This window comes from Lissotriton vulgaris, chromosome 4_1 (assembly GCF_964263255.1).
Source record: "Lissotriton vulgaris chromosome 4_1, aLisVul1.2, whole genome shotgun sequence".
Taxonomy (NCBI): Eukaryota; Metazoa; Chordata; class Amphibia; order Caudata; family Salamandridae; genus Lissotriton; species Lissotriton vulgaris.
In genome coordinates this window covers 1,889,311,434-1,889,332,803 of record NC_141691.1, presented here as the reverse complement: position 1 = coordinate 1,889,332,803, position 21,370 = coordinate 1,889,311,434, and the positions used below count along the sequence as shown (strand labels likewise).

The 21,370-nt window shown below is 50.6% G+C and overlaps 1 protein-coding gene across 3 annotated transcripts in view; it reads left to right on the top strand.

The window, feature by feature from the left end:
* ASAP1 (ArfGAP with SH3 domain, ankyrin repeat and PH domain 1) overlaps positions 1-21,370 on the top strand; it is a 1,926,573-nt gene that overhangs the window by 1,695,908 nt on the left and 209,295 nt on the right. For all 3 annotated transcript variants that reach the window (XM_086966222.1, XM_086966220.1, XM_086966221.1), the window contains one exon: positions 12,923-12,989. In XM_086966222.1, the coding sequence (XP_086822348.1) occupies positions 12,923-12,989 (67 nt within the window). The remainder of the gene's footprint in view (positions 1-12,922; positions 12,990-21,370) is intronic.

The following is a 21,370-nucleotide window of genomic DNA, read 5'->3' as shown; positions in this document are numbered from 1 at the left end:
TTCCCTCTTATTCCACGCCCCGGCGAAGTCGGTCATCCGGAGGTTCTTGGCGGGGCTCCGGCCACCTCCTACTCCTCCTCCTCCCCCTCAGTGACCTGTGGGTTGGTCTGGATTTTGTGAGCTGTTCTTTCGTTGGGGCGAGTCGCCCCCGTTGTGTGATCTGTGTGCTTCATATGCCTGAGAGTCCTCTTTGTTGGGACTGTGGCTCTGTTGGCTGCTGGCCGGCCCTTCTTGTGTGAGTGTTTGGTTGGACGTTGTCACGACAGGTTGGCACTGAGACTAGGTGTAGGAAGGTACCTCCTGACTATGGTTGCCCCCAACTTTTTGCCCTGTGTTTTAGCTGGTTTTGGACATAGTCGACCTGGGACCCTGCCAATCAGGACCCCAGGCCTACTGCTCTCTCTTTAAAATGGATTCCATGTACCCTAGGTACATTTCCAATTGGTACTGGGCCACCCTATCAGACCCTGTAACTCAGGGCATGGGTGTACCCAGGGCTGCCAGGGGCTGCAGCATGTATTATGCCACCCCTGGCTGGCCTCCTAAATTTGACACAACTGGCTGCATGACAGCTGGGGCAAAGTCGTGTAATCACCCTTTGCTGTAGGTGTAGTATACCTATACCTAACCCTAAAATGGACACACAGATTCCTATCAGTCACTCCTATGGCAGGCCTTGACAATCCTGAAGGCAGAGTGCTTGGAATCGTGTGAGATGGTGCTCTGGCATGAGCTGAGCCTGTCTGCAGCTTGCGGAATCAAGTCCTAATAGCTGTTCCATGATATCGCATACCATATACTCTTAAGTGCATTATAATCCTCGCGGTTAAATGCTATCTTTGGTATTGCTTTATCAAAACATGTCGAGTAAGGTGTCATACGAATTGGAATACTAACCCCTCGCCAATTCTGGCGACGGGGTTAGCATTCCACCCTTCTAGAGGGACACGACATGTATGTAACTGTGAACCCCGGTTAAAGTTAACTGAAGCCTCAGCTCCACAAAATGGATGCTGCCACCACAGACACGAGTCTGACCCCCTGCAGCTGGGAGTCCTTCCAGCGAGGGGAGCCTGGACAAAGGGTTTCCTGTCAGGGGCGGTGCTAGCACCGTCCCAGACATGGTTTTGTGTATCCTGGGTAGGCAGGGCTTTACAGGAAGGTGACTGCTGAGTGGCACCCCGGTGCTCACTACGCATAGGCCGGTCTGAACCAGTTCCAGGGGCACACCAGCCCCTGGCCTGGGGAAGTCCGGCATGGCTGAGGGGTGTAACCACCCCCCACCTAGTCCCACCCATAGGCAGGACCTAGTCACCGGGTCAGCCCCCTTTTTTAGTATAAAGATAGGAGCGGGCCCCCTGTTCAAATCAGATCATCTTTGGAATCAAGATACCACTTTCTTCGAAAGGACTTCACGATTTCTTCTTCAAGATTCTCCCTTGTGGCTAAGGAGTAGTCACCCTGCATCAAGCGGGCACCATCCTAAAGAACACTGCGGTCTGCTGCAAGTCCTTCATCACGAATCCGACGACCCAGCTCGACGAGACCCGGCTTCCCTGGCACCTCTGACCTCTACTCACCTCTACAGCCAAGCTGAGAACCGTGAGTGCGACGAGACCTCAAGGGACCGACGATCGCCAAGACTGCACGACATCTTTACTGCAAGCCCACCGTGTCCTCCACTGGTGAGTGCTTTGGGGTCCGAGAAGCCCCGACCCGGCGCAGCTCCAGCACCCAAGGTCAGCCCCCCTGCATCTCCACGATCTGCGTGGGGCCCTTCTGCTGTTTGCTGTGCACCGCGTTGTTTGGCTACTAGCCGGCTGGCTTGTGGCCTTCTGAACGACGCCCAACGACTTCACGACTGCTGGTCTGGTTGCTCCAGGCTGGCCCTTGCTTCCTTCTTCAAGAGAGGCACCCCGGACCCTCCTGGTCCACTCCAGACGCCATTTTAGGTCCACCGCGTGGGCTTGAATTTGCCAAGGCTTTGTTGCCCAATCCTGGGTCCAGCGACGCCGACAGCTTCTATCTTCGTGGGACAGCTCGATCCTCCATCCTGGTCGCCGACAACGCCTCCTGGTCCGTGAGATCTTCGAGTCAAGCGTCACCCACTCACCTTGTCGAGGTGGCTACCATCCGGTGCCCTCCTGGTGCCCACTGACTACTGGCTAGTAGTCTCGAACTTGGTCCCCTCTGCTTTCAGGTGTCATCTATCTTCGAGATCCAGGCTTGGATCCAACTGAACTTTCTTCACTGGACACCGGCCAGCATCTTTTCTTCCGGCTCCTGGTCCGTCTACGAGGATTCCCGACGTCTTTTCAGACCTATGCAGCTGCAGCCCCTGGGCTAGGTAACTTCGGCATTTCGGTGCCCCAGCATAGCCTCACTATCCAAGGGTCAGAATCTACTTTCGTTTTCTCCCTACCAGGTCGGGTTCGCCCGAGAACACTAACTTTCTATTTCCTAGCTACCATAGACTTTTGTCCCGCATCTCGCGTGAGAGTGCACACACTGCACCCGAGTCCCCTAGGCCTCCTAGAAGTAATCTAACGATTCCCTAGTCAAGTCCTAGCGATTCCAAAAGCTATTAGTACTGTACTTACCTGCTAGGAATTTCGCATTCCACTTTCAGAGTATATGGTTTTCCGTGCCCCTCGGGCATTTGTATATACTGTGCTAACTTAAGTATTTTTGTAAGAGTTTTGGTTTGTGCTTAGTACCCTGTCCTCATAAAGAGTACAGGGCTGTTGTGATCTTTAAATAAATAACTGTTTATTTTCATAACACTTGTGTGGTGTCCTTTCACTTGGTATTCAAGGGGTATATGTGTGGTAAACAGCTGGCTTAACGCGCCCTCTCGAGTCTTTAGCCTTAGACTGCTCGTATCCACGCTACTAGGATAGCTGGTCTATAAGGTTGACTTACAACCAATCATCAATAAGGGTTGCTGGACTGATACATAGTGTTCACTAGAATAGTGAGCACTGCATATCAGGCCACCTTCTCACATTGGTGAGCAGCGGTTGGGATTTGAGCTTGCTGTTGTTTTACCACACGTATCCTAAGAATATCTTGTTGAAAGATCACATAAGTACTGTTAGGTACATATAACTAAAGCTTAGAATACTCTGAGTTCTACTGAACCAGCTGTTGTAGCTCCTCAAGGCTTAGCACACCTTGGCTGCAACTCTAGCAAGGGACCAGTAGGTAACACATAGTGTAGGTAGGTGCATCACTTACACCACACTAGAAGCAGTATGTCGGTCACAGGAGGAAACATTGAGTCTCCCCTTGTGTCAGTTGACCCTCCACAGGTCATCCCTTCAAGATATACTGCGCTTAGCTTCCATGAGTTACGACAAGTATGTACCTCTAGGAAGATTAAGCAGGGGTCTAACCCCACAACTGCTTTTCTGATTGGTCTCTTAGAGACTCATGATGCAAGGAGGGCTGGTAACCCAGACCCTTCTACTTCAGAAGGCAATATGCCCTCCCTACAGGGACCCTTTGATAACCAGGACCATCCCCTTCAAGAAGCAGATGATGCTGATGATGAGGATGATGACTTGGAGTCTAGGGGTGAGGCAGACCAGGGACAGGTAGAAGTCGTCAGACTAACCAGGACCAACTTAAGCAGACATGAGAGGGACTCTAGGGGAGCCCTGGGGCCACTCTCAGGTCAGCTTAACGTGGGGAATGGACGAGATAGATCTCTATCAAGAGGCTCTATCAGATCCCTTCATACCAATGGCTCTCAACGTTCCTCTCAAAGGGGAATGACATCTCCCCAGAGGAGAATGTATGAAGCTAAGGAAAAGGCAGCCAATCTGAGGATTGAAAGGGAAGAACTTGCCCTGGCCAAAGAAAGGCTTGCCTTTGCTAGAGAGCAACAATTGGGTGGGACAGTCCCCACTGGTGGCAGCATTGTACCTAGCAATAGGGAAAGGAGTTTTGATACAAAACACCTTGGTAAGATAGTGCCCCCCTTTAAGCAAGGGGATGACATCCACAAATGGATTACTGCTTTGGAGAGGGCCTGCACTGTGCAAGGTGTTCCCCCAAGTCAGTGGGCAGCTATCTTGTGGCTCTCCTTTGAGGGTAAAGGAAGAGACAAGCTCCTCACCACAAGGGTGGAGGATGCTAATGATTACCAAGTCTTGAAAAGTGCACTGGTTGATGGGTTTGGCCTAACCACTGAGCAGTACAGGGTGCTGTTCAGGGATACCCAGAAAACTCAGTCTCAAGATTGGGCTGACTTTGTAGATTGTGCCACTAAGGCTTTTGAGGGCTGGTTGCTGGGCAGTAAGGTTACTGATTATAAAGGATTGTACAATCTAATTATGAGGGAGCAAATCTTAAATAATTGTCAGAACCAGCTATTACATCAGCACCTGGTAGACTCTGAGTTGACCTCTCCACAGGAATTGGGTAAGAGGGCAGACAAATGGGTCAGAACCAGGGTTAGGCCTAAAACCAGGGTGGTGACCAGAAAAAGGAATCAACCAAGCCTCAAGAGAAGGGTGGGGATAAATCCACAGAGAAGACTTCCCAAGGGCCCCAAAATTCCAACAAGGGTGGTGGGTCCCAGAACACTCCTTCAGAACAGAAGAAACCTTATTGCCATACCTGTAAACAGGTGGGTCATTACAAAAGTGATGCCAGTTGCCCTAAAAATGGTAATAAGGGAAATACACCCCCAGGTAATACTCCTAAACCTCCTGTTACCACTAGTGGTAATCCCCCAGGTGGTGGGAGTGCCCCCAAGAATGTGGTGGGCATTACTTTGGGCAATCAGGAGGACTATGGCTTAGCCAGGTTCCCTGACCACACTCTTGTCTGTGAGACTGGCATGGGGTTTGCCAACTTCACTACTGGACCCCACATTTTGGGCAAGTATAGACAAGAAGTTTTAGTGAATGGTCAGAAAGTTGAGGCATTCAGAGACACAGGGGCCAGCCTCACCATGGTGAGTGACCATCTGGTCCCCTCTGCTCAACTGACCCCTGGTTTTACTTATCAGGTGACAGACATTCATGGAATGAAGAGAAGGCATCCCATGGCAGTAGTCAAGCTCAGCTGGGGTAATGTCACAGGGCCCATGAGAGTGGCAGTGACAGATAACCTACCTGTAGATTGCTTACTGGGGAATGACCTGGAACTCTCAGCATGGGCTGAGGTGGAACAAGAAACTCATTCCAGAATGATAGGCCTATCCAGACAGGTTAGTGGGGCAGTAATAGCTACAGCCCCAGTCCCAGCACCATTCCTCCCTGAAAAGGTTGGAAGGGCAGTGGTAGCCACTGCCCAGGCTCAGACAGACTTTCCAGAACAGGATAGGAGGGCTGTGACAGTCACAGCCCAAACACAAACTGAGTGCCCTCCTGAAAAGGTTGGCAAGGTTGAAATGGTCTCAGCCTCTACTCAGACAGATAGTGAGGTTGTGAAGCCTGAAACCATGGATCACTCCACTCAAACAGAGAGCATTGAGGAGGAAGAAGAGTCTTCCCCCTCCCAGACACTAGGTGAGAGCCAGCCTCCTCAGGGAACTGACTCTACCCCTGCTGAAGGAACTGCCCCAGAGGTAGTCAGGCCTAGCCTGGCAGAGCCCCTGATGTCAGTGGACCCTTCTCAGGTGGGACCCAGTCTGGAGCAGGTAACCTGCACCTCTCTACCCTGCCTCAGTCAGCCCAGGGCTGCAGAGACCAGGGAGGCCAGTGGTGGACCCCAAAGGGCCCCCTGTCCAAAAGAACCCCTTAATCAGCAGATTAGGATCACTGAAGCTGGTAAACCTAGCCAAGTGAAAATAGGTCAGACTCCTGAGGGATCCCCCTTAAAAGTAGTTAGGGAACTCCCACAGCTGGACACTGTTGGGCACAGCCAAACATGGGGCCTAAAAACCCCAGACCTGACCTGTCCCTCCAGTAAGCCAAACAGAGGGACTCAGCCTCCAGCTTTAGGTAGCCAGAGGCTGACCCTGAGAGCTCAGTGCATCTCAGCTAAAGAAAGAAAGGCACATATGATGGATGGTGATTGGAGGAAGTTGAGCCCAAAGGTAGAGGAGCCTCACTTCAGTACTCCATCCCAGCATCAGCCTTTTACTTTCCCAAGACACACCAGAGACAGAGATTCCCTATGGTGGAGACCCTCAGATACCCTTAGGGTGAGGGGTTGCCTAGTGGACCATGACACAGGGGGAAACCAAGCCAGAGCTGGTACTTCCTTATATGGCCACTTAGGTAATAGAGGCTTACCTGGACAAGGATAGCCTTATCTCCTTTCGTTTGGGGGGGGGTTGTGTAGGAAGGTACCTCCTGACTATGGTTGCCCCCAACTTTTTGCCCTGTGTTTTAGCTGGTTTTGGACATAGTCGACCTGGGACCCTGCCAATCAGGACCCCAGGCCTACTGCTCTCTCTTTAAAATGGATTCCATGTACCCTAGGTACATTTCCAATTGGTACTGGGCCACCCTATCAGACCCTGTAACTCAGGGCATGGGTGTACCCAGGGCTGCCAGGGGCTGCAGCATGTATTATGCCACCCCTGGCTGGCCTCCTAAATTTGACACAACTGGCTGCATGACAGCTGGGGCAAAGTCGTGTAATCACCCTTTGCTGTAGGTGTAGTATACCTATACCTAACCCTAAAATGGACACACAGATTCCTATCAGTCACTCCTATGGCAGGCCTTGACAATCCTGAAGGCAGAGTGCTTGGAATCGTGTGAGATGGTGCTCTGGCATGAGCTGAGCCTGTCTGCAGCTTGCGGAATCAAGTCCTAATAGCTGTTCCATGATATCGCATACCATATACTCTTAAGTGCATTATAATCCTCGCGGTTAAATGCTATCTTTGGTATTGCTTTATCAAAACATGTCGAGTAAGGTGTCATACGAATTGGAATACTAACCCCTCGCCAATTCTGGCGACGGGGTTAGCATTCCACCCTTCTAGAGGGACACGACATGTATGTAACTGTGAACCCCGGTTAAAGTTAACTGAAGCCTCAGCTCCACAAAATGGATGCTGCCACCACAGACACGAGTCTGACCCCCTGCAGCTGGGAGTCCTTCCAGCGAGGGGAGCCTGGACAAAGGGTTTCCTGTCAGGGGCGGTGCTAGCACCGTCCCAGACATGGTTTTGTGTATCCTGGGTAGGCAGGGCTTTACAGGAAGGTGACTGCTGAGTGGCACCCCGGTGCTCACTACGCATAGGCCGGTCTGAACCAGTTCCAGGGGCACACCAGCCCCTGGCCTGGGGAAGTCCGGCATGGCTGAGGGGTGTAACCACCCCCCACCTAGTCCCACCCATAGGCAGGACCTAGTCACCGGGTCAGCCCCCTTTTTTAGTATAAAGATAGGAGCGGGCCCCCTGTTCAAATCAGATCATCTTTGGAATCAAGATACCACTTTCTTCGAAAGGACTTCACGATTTCTTCTTCAAGATTCTCCCTTGTGGCTAAGGAGTAGTCACCCTGCATCAAGCGGGCACCATCCTAAAGAACACTGCGGTCTGCTGCAAGTCCTTCATCACGAATCCGACGACCCAGCTCGACGAGACCCGGCTTCCCTGGCACCTCTGACCTCTACTCACCTCTACAGCCAAGCTGAGAACCGTGAGTGCGACGAGACCTCAAGGGACCGACGATCGCCAAGACTGCACGACATCTTTACTGCAAGCCCACCGTGTCCTCCACTGGTGAGTGCTTTGGGGTCCGAGAAGCCCCGACCCGGCGCAGCTCCAGCACCCAAGGTCAGCCCCCCTGCATCTCCACGATCTGCGTGGGGCCCTTCTGCTGTTTGCTGTGCACCGCGTTGTTTGGCTACTAGCCGGCTGGCTTGTGGCCTTCTGAACGACGCCCAACGACTTCACGACTGCTGGTCTGGTTGCTCCAGGCTGGCCCTTGCTTCCTTCTTCAAGAGAGGCACCCCGGACCCTCCTGGTCCACTCCAGACGCCATTTTAGGTCCACCGCGTGGGCTTGAATTTGCCAAGGCTTTGTTGCCCAATCCTGGGTCCAGCGACGCCGACAGCTTCTATCTTCGTGGGACAGCTCGATCCTCCATCCTGGTCGCCGACAACGCCTCCTGGTCCGTGAGATCTTCGAGTCAAGCGTCACCCACTCACCTTGTCGAGGTGGCTACCATCCGGTGCCCTCCTGGTGCCCACTGACTACTGGCTAGTAGTCTCGAACTTGGTCCCCTCTGCTTTCAGGTGTCATCTATCTTCGAGATCCAGGCTTGGATCCAACTGAACTTTCTTCACTGGACACCGGCCAGCATCTTTTCTTCCGGCTCCTGGTCCGTCTACGAGGATTCCCGACGTCTTTTCAGACCTATGCAGCTGCAGCCCCTGGGCTAGGTAACTTCGGCATTTCGGTGCCCCAGCATAGCCTCACTATCCAAGGGTCAGAATCTACTTTCGTTTTCTCCCTACCAGGTCGGGTTCGCCCGAGAACACTAACTTTCTATTTCCTAGCTACCATAGACTTTTGTCCCGCATCTCGCGTGAGAGTGCACACACTGCACCCGAGTCCCCTAGGCCTCCTAGAAGTAATCTAACGATTCCCTAGTCAAGTCCTAGCGATTCCAAAAGCTATTAGTACTGTACTTACCTGCTAGGAATTTCGCATTCCACTTTCAGAGTATATGGTTTTCCGTGCCCCTCGGGCATTTGTATATACTGTGCTAACTTAAGTATTTTTGTAAGAGTTTTGGTTTGTGCTTAGTACCCTGTCCTCATAAAGAGTACAGGGCTGTTGTGATCTTTAAATAAATAACTGTTTATTTTCATAACACTTGTGTGGTGTCCTTTCACTTGGTATTCAAGGGGTATATGTGTGGTAAACAGCTGGCTTAACGCGCCCTCTCGAGTCTTTAGCCTTAGACTGCTCGTATCCACGCTACTAGGATAGCTGGTCTATAAGGTTGACTTACAACCAATCATCAATAAGGGTTGCTGGACTGATACATAGTGTTCACTAGAATAGTGAGCACTGCATATCAGGCCACCTTCTCACACTAGGCCTCCTGTTCTTCTCTTGGCTGCATGGCAAGCAATCTGCAGGGTTTTTTTCCCGTAGCTCTTCTGTTGTCCTCTGCTGCGGAAGTTTCTTCCTAAAAGGGATCCCATATTTGGACTAACATACCCTATGTGGGGTACTGGTAGCTGTTATATAGCTCGTTACGTGCTGGGGAGTTGTGGTCACCTTAGGGCCTCTGCTCTCCATGGCTCTTATGTACTTGCAGGTGCAATTTCCTTGTTGCTGAATAAGAATGCCTTGGTGGCACAACAAGGTGTTTTTCTCCAGGGTTGCTGCGCTGTTAGTCAGGTCTGGCCTACTGTCTGTGGCCTGGCGTTGTGACTCTGGTTCTGCTTCCTTTGGGTAATGTGTGCGTACCCCTCTCTGTGGTGTGTTCGGGCCTTCTTCGCCCTCATGTTCACTGTCCTGGTGGTTGGGAGGGTCCTTGCGTTTCTCCCTCTTTCGGGCGCAGCCTGCCGGTTTTCCTGGGTGCCCAGGGCTGCTCTCCTTCTTTCTCCCTTGTCTCCTTAGGGCCTCTGGGTTGATCTTCTTCCTCTTACTTGCTTTGGCCTTGGTTGGAGGTTCTGTAGCCCTGTAAGGACGTGAGGTGCTTCAGCCTCCCCTTGCCTTGCCTTATTTCCTCTGTTGAGTGTGAATGGGCTTCCTCTTTCTCCTTTTCTTCTTCCCCCGCTCCGTGGGTACGGTGGCGTTCTGCAGTGGGCGTTCCACTTACATGCGGGAAAAATCTCCTCGCCTTGGCTGCTGGACTGGTACCCTCCGGGGCCCTCTGTTATGTCCAGGCCAGCGGGCCCTTTCGCAGACCCTCCTTCCCCGTGAGTATGGCTAGGGTATCTATTCTACGTTAAGGAATCTGCGGCTAGTAGTCTCTATCAGATGTACGAGTTACTTACCTTCGGTAGCGATGTATCTGGTAGAAACGATTCTAGCCGCAGATTCCTTCATGGCCCACCCTTCCTCCCCATTCTGCGAGGGCCTTTGACTTGGTCTTCTGCACTAGCCTCCCGGTGGGTGGCTGCATCTGCTTTGAGTTCTTTCTTACGCTGTTTTAACGGGACGATTTGTTCGGTTTCTTGTCCCTTTCTCCTCTTTGACACTGGGAGGATGGAGTTATATGTTCTCCTGTGCATCTCTGCTCTGGTCCAGGTTATAGCTTGCCTTCTCTTCTTCCCTCCCGTCCCTCTCCCCTTGGTTGCTAAGGGCCCTGTCCCTCTGCTACCCTTTGGGTTGGGGTCATCTCTCCGTGCCCATGCCCTTGTTCCTTGGGGCGGGTTGTCGCACTCTGTGCTGGGGTTCCCCTGGAGAATTGTGGTTCCTGTTTGTCTTGCCCCCAGCTCCCCTTCATTGTTCCTGGTTGGGGTTGTAGTCCTGCTGTATGTTGTTGTGGCATTTTTGCATGGGTTTCTTGTCTCCAGAGGGGGCCTGTCTACCTCCTGGCAGAGTGGCTGCTCAGGGTTGTGCTCTGTTCTTTTTCTTTTCCCTGCCTTTGGCTGCTGCAGTGTTGACACTGCTCCTTATGGGGTTGTTTGTCACCATCCTTTTTCTATTCTTTCGCGCACTGTTCCCATAATCCCACAGTTTTGACTGATGGCTCTGCGTTGTGGCGCAGAAAAGTTCTCAGAAGAAAACTGACGTAGGTGCTTTCTGGGGTCGGACTTATGTGACCTCGCTGACGTCACTTATGTGGATGACGCCTGTGCGGAGCCGCGTGATGCCGTCCCCTGGCGCGCAGGGCTGTTGGGCAAAACATTTCCGGATCCAGTCTCATGCCTGGGGATAATTCTACGTTGATGAATCTGCGGCTAGAATCATCTCTACCAGATACATCGTTACCGAAGGTAAGTAGCTCGTACATCAGGTGCTATGTCTTGAGAAAATTAATAAAGTATGTTTAAAAAAAGGAGAGTCCAGCAAGGGTGGTGCTTTCATGCAGCTCCAGTCCATAATTTTGGAGATGGTACGGAGCTGTATGGTGCCACCTAACAGCACACTGTAGCATTGCAAAAAAGTTTCCGGATCCAATCTGATGCGCACCCTATATTCTAAAGTTGAGGAATATGCAGCTAAGTAGAGTATCTACCGGAAAAAATATCAACAAAGATACATAACTGCTTCAGTACTGGTTATCTTGGACGCCTGTATATTAAATTGGCTGCTAAAAGGGAACACATTTCTTTGTAGATTGTGCAATGGAAAGTATGAGTTTCTTTAAAAAAAAATATTCTGTGTGCTTCAAATGCAACAGGTTTTATTATATGCCTTTGTTAGTTAAATTAGCATATCTGATTTCTTCAAGGTTACCACTGGTGATATGTATGCCTGGATTTAAAAAAACAGCCCTGCAAATATAGTTCTGCTTTTTATCTGCATTGTGCCATATGTTGGGATGACATACTCCATTTGGTAAATGTACTGAAGAAGGCTATCACAGTTTCCTCCTACTTTTAGTGGTCTGCTATCAAAATATATTTATAGATGTATTCAACAGATTTATATAGCATTGATTATTGTGATGCATGTGAAGCTTTACATGAAACATAAGCTTCCCAATTGTCGTTCAACTAAAATGGACCCACGGGTCAAAAGAATGACAAGTGATAAACTTAATAATAACAACAAGAGAGGGGAAGGGGGGAACCAGATCAAAAAACATAACACCAGGAGTGGAGTTTGGAATTGGTTTCGAGTGGATAGGAGGAGGGAGAGGGCAAGGAAGGAGCAATAACAAAAGGTGGAGTTGAGAAGGAAGAAGGATTAGGAAGGCATGAAAGAAAGACAAGGGGGGCAGAAAATGGGTTTGAGGTTGGATGAGGAGAATAGAGTAGGTAGAGGGAGGAGTCTTAAGAGGGGGCAGAGATAGAAGATGGAGCGGGCCTGACGAACGAGGGGGATGTGCAGAGATTGAAGGTGGGGGAATGTGAGAAGAGGCGGAGAATAAAGAGGATGAGAAGTGTAGATGGGGTGAGGACAGATAGGATAACATAAGTGGTCAAGAAGAGGTTCAAGTGGAAGTTGGTAAAGAGGATGCAAGAGGAGGGAGTAGAAGTGGATTTAGAGGTGGGGATAGAGTATGATATGAAGGAAGGGCAGAGTCTAAAGGGAGTAAATGTGGGAAGCCGAATGATGAGAGGGCGATAAGTGAGGGAATGGAAAAGGCACTAGAAGTTGGAGTGATAGGGGGAGCGTGGAGAGTTAATAAAGAAGCAGGGGGAGAGGCAACATAGGGCCAGTGGCAGTGGTAAAAGGAAGAGATTGAAGGAACATGGGGTTTCACAGTAGAGGGCAGGGAACAGTTTATGGAACCAGGGGAAACAGGGAGATGAGAAAGAAAGGGGGAAAGCAGGAGGAAGAGACTGGTGGGACAGGCACAGATACTTTCCATATTCTACCAGATGAGGTCTATTTGATGGTCAGGAATGCTTTTCTTGCAGGTGGTAGAAGTGGAATGTTGGTAACGGAGTTAAAACAAAAAATTGTTCTTGCAGTAGCACTTGGTACTGTAATGCATGTTTAGAGTGATACATGAAAAGTTGTTTCTACCCATTACACTTGACAAATGTGAGGCTCAAAAGAATGGTAATATCCTCCAGGATCCCTAGTTTTTAGTGAGTTAGTTAGTTAATTATTTTTTTAGATTTTCTAGTGATGCTCATTTTATGATTGTCAACACTGAGGACCTGAGTAGGTGTCATTGATCATCATTTGAGTGCTGACACCAAAAGTAAGTGGTGTATGAGCACAAGAGACCACACTGTTTTTAACCTTGTAAAGATATGTCACAATCTTTGCATATATTGAGCCAAACCCAATATTTCTAAATTGACAAGTTATTTGCCATATCGTTATTCCAATGCAAAATAAACCTAACTGACCGTATGTTTTTTATAGGTAATGATCTAGCATCATCTTCAGTTGATAAGACCATGAGTACATTTGAGAGGATATCTCACTCAAGGTATGTTTCATTTTACATACTATATGCTTTTAAGTGTATCAGATGTTCCCACTTTTTCATAGGGACACTACTTAGCTGTTATATTTTCACTTTTTGAAATCTGACTAATTTATAATGGTAGGTTTCTAAATATTTTTCCACATATTCTTCATTATGAAGTATCTCCGAAATATGAGACTGTGACCGGAAGTTTTTTATACAAAATCAGCACAAGCATGTCTCCGCCACCATCTAGAAGTGGCATACTGGTTCTCATCACTAGATCTTTCTTGAATTCAAGTCCTTAATTTATTCCCTAGATGTTTTAAACCTTGTAGGAAATATCTGATAGAGACATCTAGCCGCAGATTCCTTAACTTAGAATATCCCCAGGCGTCAGACTGGATCCGTAAAACTTTTTTCCCCTGCAGTACCGCTCTGCACACCAGGGGGCAGCGTTACCTGGCTCCATTCTGACGTTGTCCACGGAAGTGACGTCAGTGGAGCCATATACTACCCCCCAGCCTCCCGGCGTTCTGACTTCAGTTTTCTTCTTTTCCACGTCCCAACTCGGATCCAGAGTTTAGCGGTTTCTCTGGCCTGTGTTGGTTCAGGCCCTCACGACGTATTTCGTGTCTGGAATAGTGCGCCGATGCCTGCGGGCTTCAAAGCATGTGTGTCCTTTTTGCGGCAGATGTCGGCGACGGATCCACACAAGAGCTGTATGTGGTGCTTGGGCGAGCATCACGACTCCGCTGAGTACAACGCCTGCTGGCAGCTGAAGCCACAGCCCCTGCAGTAACGTCAGATGAAACTGATGTCTGCCCGGTTGTCCCAGTCAGAGTCCTCGCTGCACCGGCTTCCGTCTCCTGCGGAAGGATCGAAATGGCGCAGTTCTCCCTCCCATGCTGAGGGGTCTGCTTGTGGTAGATCCCAGAGTTGTTCCCGTGGACATTGTTCGCGTGCCTTAGGTAAGCACTGGAAGAAGTCACAGAGGTAGTTGACCTTTTTCAAGCATGACACCGGGGTCTTCACTGGATGCGAGCCCTCAGGAGTCGACCCCCTCCAATCCACTGTTTCCTGGTGCTAGGGCGACTCGGACCCTGATTGGGGCCTATTTCAGGACACTCTAGGCCTTCTTTGGGTCACCTCCTCTCCCTGGCGCAACTTCGGGCCCCACAGTGGGGGTAGGGACTCGGGTCAGGGGTTCGCCGGTGGGTTCGCCCTGGGCACCGACCGAGTGCTATGACTCCGGTTCTGGGGTTGCTGCAACGTCGAGACACGGCCCAGATGGGCATCTCACTCTGACGTCTAGCACTCTTGGCGCGTCTTCGCACAGTCCTGCGGGGCTCCCTGCGTCGTCGCTCAATGTGGTTGCAGTCCAACTCCAAGTCGACTTCGTTTCTCACCGCAGGCTCCTGTCTCAGTTGAGGTCGAGTCGATGCCGGGTGGACGAGTCCTCTACGAAGGTCGTCGGCGCCGATCCAATGCCAGCCGATGTTGGCCGACGCCGGTCCCATCCCCGGCTGTTCCTCTGCTGGAAGACATGACCCCAGTGGGTTCACCGCCCACAGAGATTTTTCCATGCTCCATGGAGCAGGGCCCCATGGGGAACTGGCCGGCTCATTTTTCTACAGGGCCTCTGTCGTTGGGCGGACAGATTATTCTGCAGCCGTCCCCAACGGATGACTTGCTGTCTCCCCCTCGGATGGCCACGGAGGCTAGCATAGACTTTGCGAGGACAGTTAGTAGGGCTGTTCATATCTTACAAATGCATCCGCCCTTTCTCTCCCTGCCTTCGGATCCTTTGTTGGATTTTCTTCACCAGGGCACGGTGGATGTGAAGCCTCTGTTGCCTTTTGGCAGGTCGTTGTATGATGTCCTCATCGGGTGACCCCGTGCCTTGTGCTGTTGCGCATTGCCACCAGTCGGCTCCAGATGACCATGCCTGTTTGTCCCTTCATCCTAGCACTCAAGGACTGGTAGTCCAGGATGCCCTTCCTTCCTCTCCTCCACCGTTGCTTCCCCCCACTCGGGAGTCTAGGTGGTTGGAGTCTTGTGGCCGCAATGTTTTGCATCCACCAGCTCCGGCCTTCAGTCCCTAAACACGACCTGCGTGTTTGCTCGGGCTACTTCTGCCCTTTGGGACTCCGTTGAACTGCTCCTTCTCTCTGTACCGGAGGGCCCTCCTGCTGACCTGCTACATCTTGTTGGGGATGGCCGCGTGTCGACAGGGCTGGTAGGACCACGACATAAAAGATGTTGCAAATAGGGGTTTATTGAAGAGAAATCAGATGTACACAAAGGCAGGGTTGTTGCTGACGTTCTCTTCAGGGGGATAAGATAGTTCTCCTTAACGTCTCATCCAACGGGTAGGTGGGGAGGATCCTCCGGTAAATTGGGAAAAGCAAAACAAGAGAGAAGCACTATTAAGATTTTGGCAATTCAAAGCCACTGGGAGGAAGGGAGGCCGCACCCGTCTCTATCCCAAGAAGGTGTGGCAGGGAGTAACGGTCACCAGAGGGAACCGGACTACAGCTTAGGTGTCCAGCTCAGATTCCGCCCATCACCCGCTCGCGCCTCCCGGTGCGCTTGTAAACACCCTCCCGGGTCCCCGGAAGCGTGCATGTACCTGTTCAAACCACATTCCTCCGGGAATGCAGCTGGGCAAAGCGTGAAGAAGGCGGCCTCCGGGCTCTTCCGCTACTGGTCCTCGGTGGGCAGACTGTTCTCCCTCGGCTGGGACCTGTTTCCGCGTCTCTGGTTACTGCTTCTCCGGTTCTCGAGGGGCTGGATCGTCTTCCGTCTTTGAGAACATTGCCCATAGGCTCCTAGATCCTTTTCTGCTGCTGTTACTCCGCTGTCCACCTCCAGGGGCGGGGCAAATCCACTTGTCGCTTGGATCTTTAAAGGGCCAGAGGTGTAGGGAATCCTCGCTTGCGGAGAGGTGTAGCTCTGACTGAGGAAGCTGGGGAGGAGAGAAAGGTGCGGCTCCATCAGGAAAAGGGGCAGGGTTGTGAACGACAAAAGAGGAACCCTGACAATACCCCTCCCCCAGAATCGTCCCAGTCGGGGATGATTTGGAATGGAGAGAGAAAGTCAGCGTTGGCGTTCATAGTCCCTTTACGATGACGGACCTCAAAGGCGAAGGGCTGGAGGGACAGAAACCAAAGCATCTTGTGTGGGTTATTGCTTTTGTTTCTGCTCATCCAGACCAGCAGAGTATGGTCGGTGTATAGTGTCAAGTGACTTCCCTACAGATAATAACTACATTTTTCAATGGACCATTTGATCGGCAGACATTCGTTTTCTACATTGGGAGAGTTCTGTTCCCGCGGTAAGAGTTTCTGACTGATAAATAAAATGGGCCGTTCCACATTGTCCTTCAAAATCTGTGAGAGAACAGCCCCAAGACCTACTTCTGAAGCGTCTGTCTGCAGAATGAAGGGTGGCTATAATTGGGGTAAATCAGGACAGGACTGCTGGTGATGGCCTCTTTTCGTTTATGGGTGGCCATCAGTACAGAGGGAGTCAGATGGCGTTGGGCGTTTTTTAAGGGTATCCTTTTTAAACAATCCCGTAAGGGGAGCAGCTATCTCAGAAAACTGGGGTATGAATCTAACAGATAACCTAGATATTTGACCTTCTGGAATCCGTTTTGCGTTTGTGTGAACCGGCTTTTTGAAGATCTTGGAATACCTTGCTACAATGGATGAGGTGTTTTTCCCAACTGGGGCTGAAAGTTACAATGTTGTCTAAGTATGCTGATGAAAATGCCTGATGGGGTTGTAGTACTTGATTCATTAGTCTTTGAAATGTTGCAGGGGCACCATGCAAGCCGAAAGGTAGGACTGTGAACTCAAAAAGACCGTCGGGAGTGGAGAAGGCGGCCTTTTCTTGATCCAACCGTCGAAGGGGTACCTGCCAATATCCATTGGTAAGGTCAAGAGTTGATATGTAGCAGGCATCTGTGAGGAGTTCAATGAGCTCATCTACCCTGGGGATGGGATAGGCATCTAGTTTTGAAATGGCATTCACCTGGTGGAAGTCAATGCAAAAGCGCACTGATCCGTCCGGTTTGGGAACCATGACAACGGGGGAGGACCAGTTACTTAGGGAAGGACGTATAACTCCATCTGTAACATGTTTTGGACTTCTTTGGACATAGCCTCCCTTCTAGTGGCTGGGATTCTATTGGATCTTTGCTTGACTGTTTTCCCAAGGGCGGACTCTATGCGATGTTCAGTTAGAGAGGTCCGGCCTGGGAGATCAGAAAACAAAGGGGCGAAGGGTTCCAATGTATCTAGGAGTTCCTTCTGTTGCTTTGGACAGAGTGCCTCATTGACAACCACATTTCCTAGAGTGGAGGTGTTTTCCAAGGGGGAGTAAGCCACAGGACGCGGAGGGGGACTTATCCATTTTTTTAGGAGGTTGATGTGGTAGGTTTGAAAGCGATTGGGACCCAGTTGTATACGATAACTAGTCTTACCGATGGTGGATACTACCCGAAATGGGCCCTTCCATTTATTCTTGACCTTTGAGTGGGAGGAGTACCAGGACCCAATTGTTTACCTGTATCAACCTCCATTTTCTTCCCTGGTCATAAAGGACTTTCTGACGCTGTTGGCTCTTGTCTAGGTTGGTATGGGCGAGGTCTCATAATTTGCTGAGACGTGTTCGGAGGTGGGGAGAGTGGTCAAGATTTTCGGAACTGTTATCGGCCTCCTTTTCCCAGTTTTCCTTTGTCATCTCTAGCAGGGTCCAAGGTTGCCGGCCGTAGAGCATCTCAAAATAGGAACACCCCAACCTGTTCTGGACCTGCCCTCGAATGACAGAGAGTAAGGGGAAGGAGGCAGTCCCAGTTCTTTCCCTGTCCTGTCAACATTTTCTTTAAGGTCAGTTTTAGGGTCCCGTTGTACCTCTCCACTAGCCCGTCAGTCTGAGGGTGACAAACTGATGTTTTAATATGTTTCACATCCAAGAGTTTGCATACTTGGGCTATGAGTCGGGAGACAAAAGGGGTCCCTTGATCTATAAAGATTTGTAGAGGGAACCCGACACGTGAGAAGTACTCCAACAATTTATCAGCGATGTTGGCTGTGGTTGGAGCCCTAAGGGGAAAGGCTTCTGGAAATTGGGTACAATAGTCTACTAAGACTAAGACATGTTGAAACCCTTTCGTGGACTTCGGTAGAGGGCCTATGAGGTCCATTCCCACCCTCTCAAAGGGACGGCCAATGATAGGCAAAGGCTGTAGAGGTACTGGTGGGGGTCGGTACAGATTCTTTTTCTGGCATATAGGACATTCTTGACAATTTCGTTTTGTATGGGCATGTATCCCGGGCCAATAAAAGAGTTGCATCAGGTTTTTGGTAGTTCTGTGTGCCCCAGAATGGCCTGCAAGGAAATAGGAATGGGCAAGTATCTGGTCTCGAAAATCTTTGGGGACAAAATGCTGGGGTGTTGCATCCTTCTCAGCTACCCTATACAAAAGACCATTAGTGATCTGGAAGTGGGGGAAGACTTGGTTTGATTGGCTTTCGAGGTGTAGGGCTTCTTGCCAGGCATGAGAAAGGGTGAAATCGTTTTTCTGTGCCTAACAAAAGCTTTTATTACATTGCCACGGTTCTTGAGATAACAGGGCTTTTCTGACAGGACCTATAGGGTGACCCTTTTGTCAGAAAATAAGGACAGAAAGTTGGGGTTATGCATACCGAGGATAAGGTCCTCAGGTAGTGACGAAAGGACGCCTACCATAACCAAGGTGAAGGGACTCCCTGGACATTGAAGGGGAACGCGTGCCGTCGGGTAGGGGCGGACATACCCATGTACACATCGTATAAAGACCTGTCTCCCTGGGATAATCTGTTTGGCTCTAACCAGTACCGCCCCAATAGCAGACTCAAGGAGAGCTACTACAGGGGCATTGTTGACGCTAAGACTTACATGAAAACAGGTCCCCATTTCCTCAGTGTACATGAGGTTTCTTGGGACAAAACTTATATCCATGGGCTCATCCGTTTTCTTCCTGGGACAGGCGTGGGCGATGTGGCCCCACTCCCCACAATCGAAACACTGGGGCCCCTTATGCAGAGGGGGTTCTATTTTCGGAATTCTGGCTCTCTCTGGCTCCTTGATGGGTCTGAGTGACTTTCTGGGGTTGGGCATTGGCCGAAAAGGTTTTTCTAGTTCCCAGGGGTTTAGCCGGGGTTGCTCTCTAGAAAAGGAAGTGGCCATATCCACCGCCTGCTCTGCCGTCAGATTGGCATGCTGCCTCGGCCATCGCGGGGTGTTGTTAGGCAGGGACTCCAAGAATTGTTCCAGGTAGATAGATTGCATTATCTCGTCTTTGGACCTGTCATTAGGACTTAGCCACTTGTCTGCCGCAAGTTTTAATTTAAAGTAGATGGTCTTGGGATTGTCCCCCGGCACGCCTTTTTCTTTCCAGAACCATAGCCTGTAGGCTTTCGGGTCCATGCCTAAGTGGTCCAGGATCACTGCTTTGATCTCTTCGTATGGTGTGAACGCCCCCCCTCCCCGCACCCCTCCTGAATTAGAGACCTGGTAGGCCGCGTGGGCTTCCCCCGTGAGTACATTTGAAGTGATATATTAGGGGACGCTAATGCGCTTCGGTGTGTTTTCTGTCCAGTAACCTCAGGGAGAGGCTCATCTGTTGTTCTTCGCAAGACATCGACCTGGGTTTTTATAAGCTCCTTCAATGTATTCCGGTCAGCCTAGGTAGATGTTATTTGGCGTTCGACTGCCCACTCTAAATGTTTCCTGCCCTTCAACGATGTGCTGTATAAGCGCTTCCATTTTGGGCACTCAATGGACCTCCGCTGCCCGCTTTCTCCACCACGTGTCGGCAGGGCAGGTAGGACCACGACACAAAAGATGTTGCAAATAGTTGTTTATTGAAAAGAAATCAGATGTACACAAAGGCAGGGTTGTTCAGGGTTGCTGACGTTCTCGTCAGGGGTATAAGCTTGTTCTCCTCCTTAACGTCTCATCTAATGGGTAGGTGGGCAGGATCCTCCGGTAAATTGGGAAAAACAAAACAAGAGAGAAGCACTATTATGGCTTCGGCAATTCAAAGCCACTGTGGGGAAGGGAGTGAAGGGAGGCCACACCCATCTCTATCCTAAGAAGGTGTAGGAGGGGGTAAATGTCACCAGAGGGAACTGGACTACTACTTGGGTGTCCAGCTCAGATTCTGCCCGCTCCCGCCTCCTGGGGCGCTTGTAAACACCCTCCCGTGTCCATGGAAGCGTGCACGCACCTGTTCACGCAACGTTCCTCTGGGAACGTGGCTGGGCGCAGCGTGAAGAAGGCGGCCTTCTGGCTCTTCCGTTACTGCTCCTCCATGTCCTCTGTGGGCAGACTGTTCTACCTCGGCTGGGACCTGCTCCCGCATCTCTGATTTCCACGTCTCTGGTTCTCGAGGGGCTGGTTCATCTTCCATTTTCCGGCTTTGAGAACATTCCCAATAGGCTCCTAGATCCTTTTCTGCTGCTGACGCTCCGCTGTCCCACCTCCAGGGGGCGGGGCCTATCCACTCGTCGCCGGGATCTTTAAAGGGCCAGAGTTGAGGGGAATCCTCGCTTGCGGAGAGGTGTAGCTCTGACTCAGTAAGCTGGGGAGGAGAGAAAAGGGTGGTTCCACCAGGAAAAGGGGCAGGGTTGTGAGCGACAGGAGAGAAACCCTGACACCTCGATATGGCGCAGTTTTTCTTCCGATTGGCAATGGACACCACTGACTTCGTGGGTCGAGCTATGGCCAGGTCAGTTGCCCTGCTCCGCCATGCATGGCTACGCGATAGCAGTTTCCCCAAGAATGTTCGGGAGGGACTATGGGATTTGCCCTTTGATGGGGCCCTCTTGTTTGATGAGCATACCAACTCGGCGGTCCAGCGTCTCCTCTCCGGATTTCCATGTCTGTCTGGTTTTTAGTCCTCTATGATGGATTTGTATTTTCGTGTGACGGTGTTGTCACTTTGTTTTACTGATTTAAGTCTCTGGGTTCAAGATATTTCTCCCCAGACACTGTATGGCTGTTCAGCCAGGTTTTTCCTTCCTTTGATGCAGCTGGGTCAGCTGTTTATGTGGTTCTTTTTGACCTCTGCCAATGAGCTTCCCTTGTTATTGCCTAGACGGACTGTGCAGCTTTTCGCTGTCTTGCCCTTTTCTTGTTGCAGCTGGCCAGCTGTGTTTGCATTTCTTTTTAGCCCTCTGTCTAAGAGCTCGGCTCAAAGAGGTGCCCCTTGCTTTTATAGGGATGTGCCATACCCTATGTGGAGTACTTGTTGGCTATTGTGTAGCTGCTCTTCCCGGCACTCGAGGTTTCAACAGCTCCTATGTAGTCTTCTTCGGCTACTTCTCTTTGTCAACGCTCTTCCTGCTGTT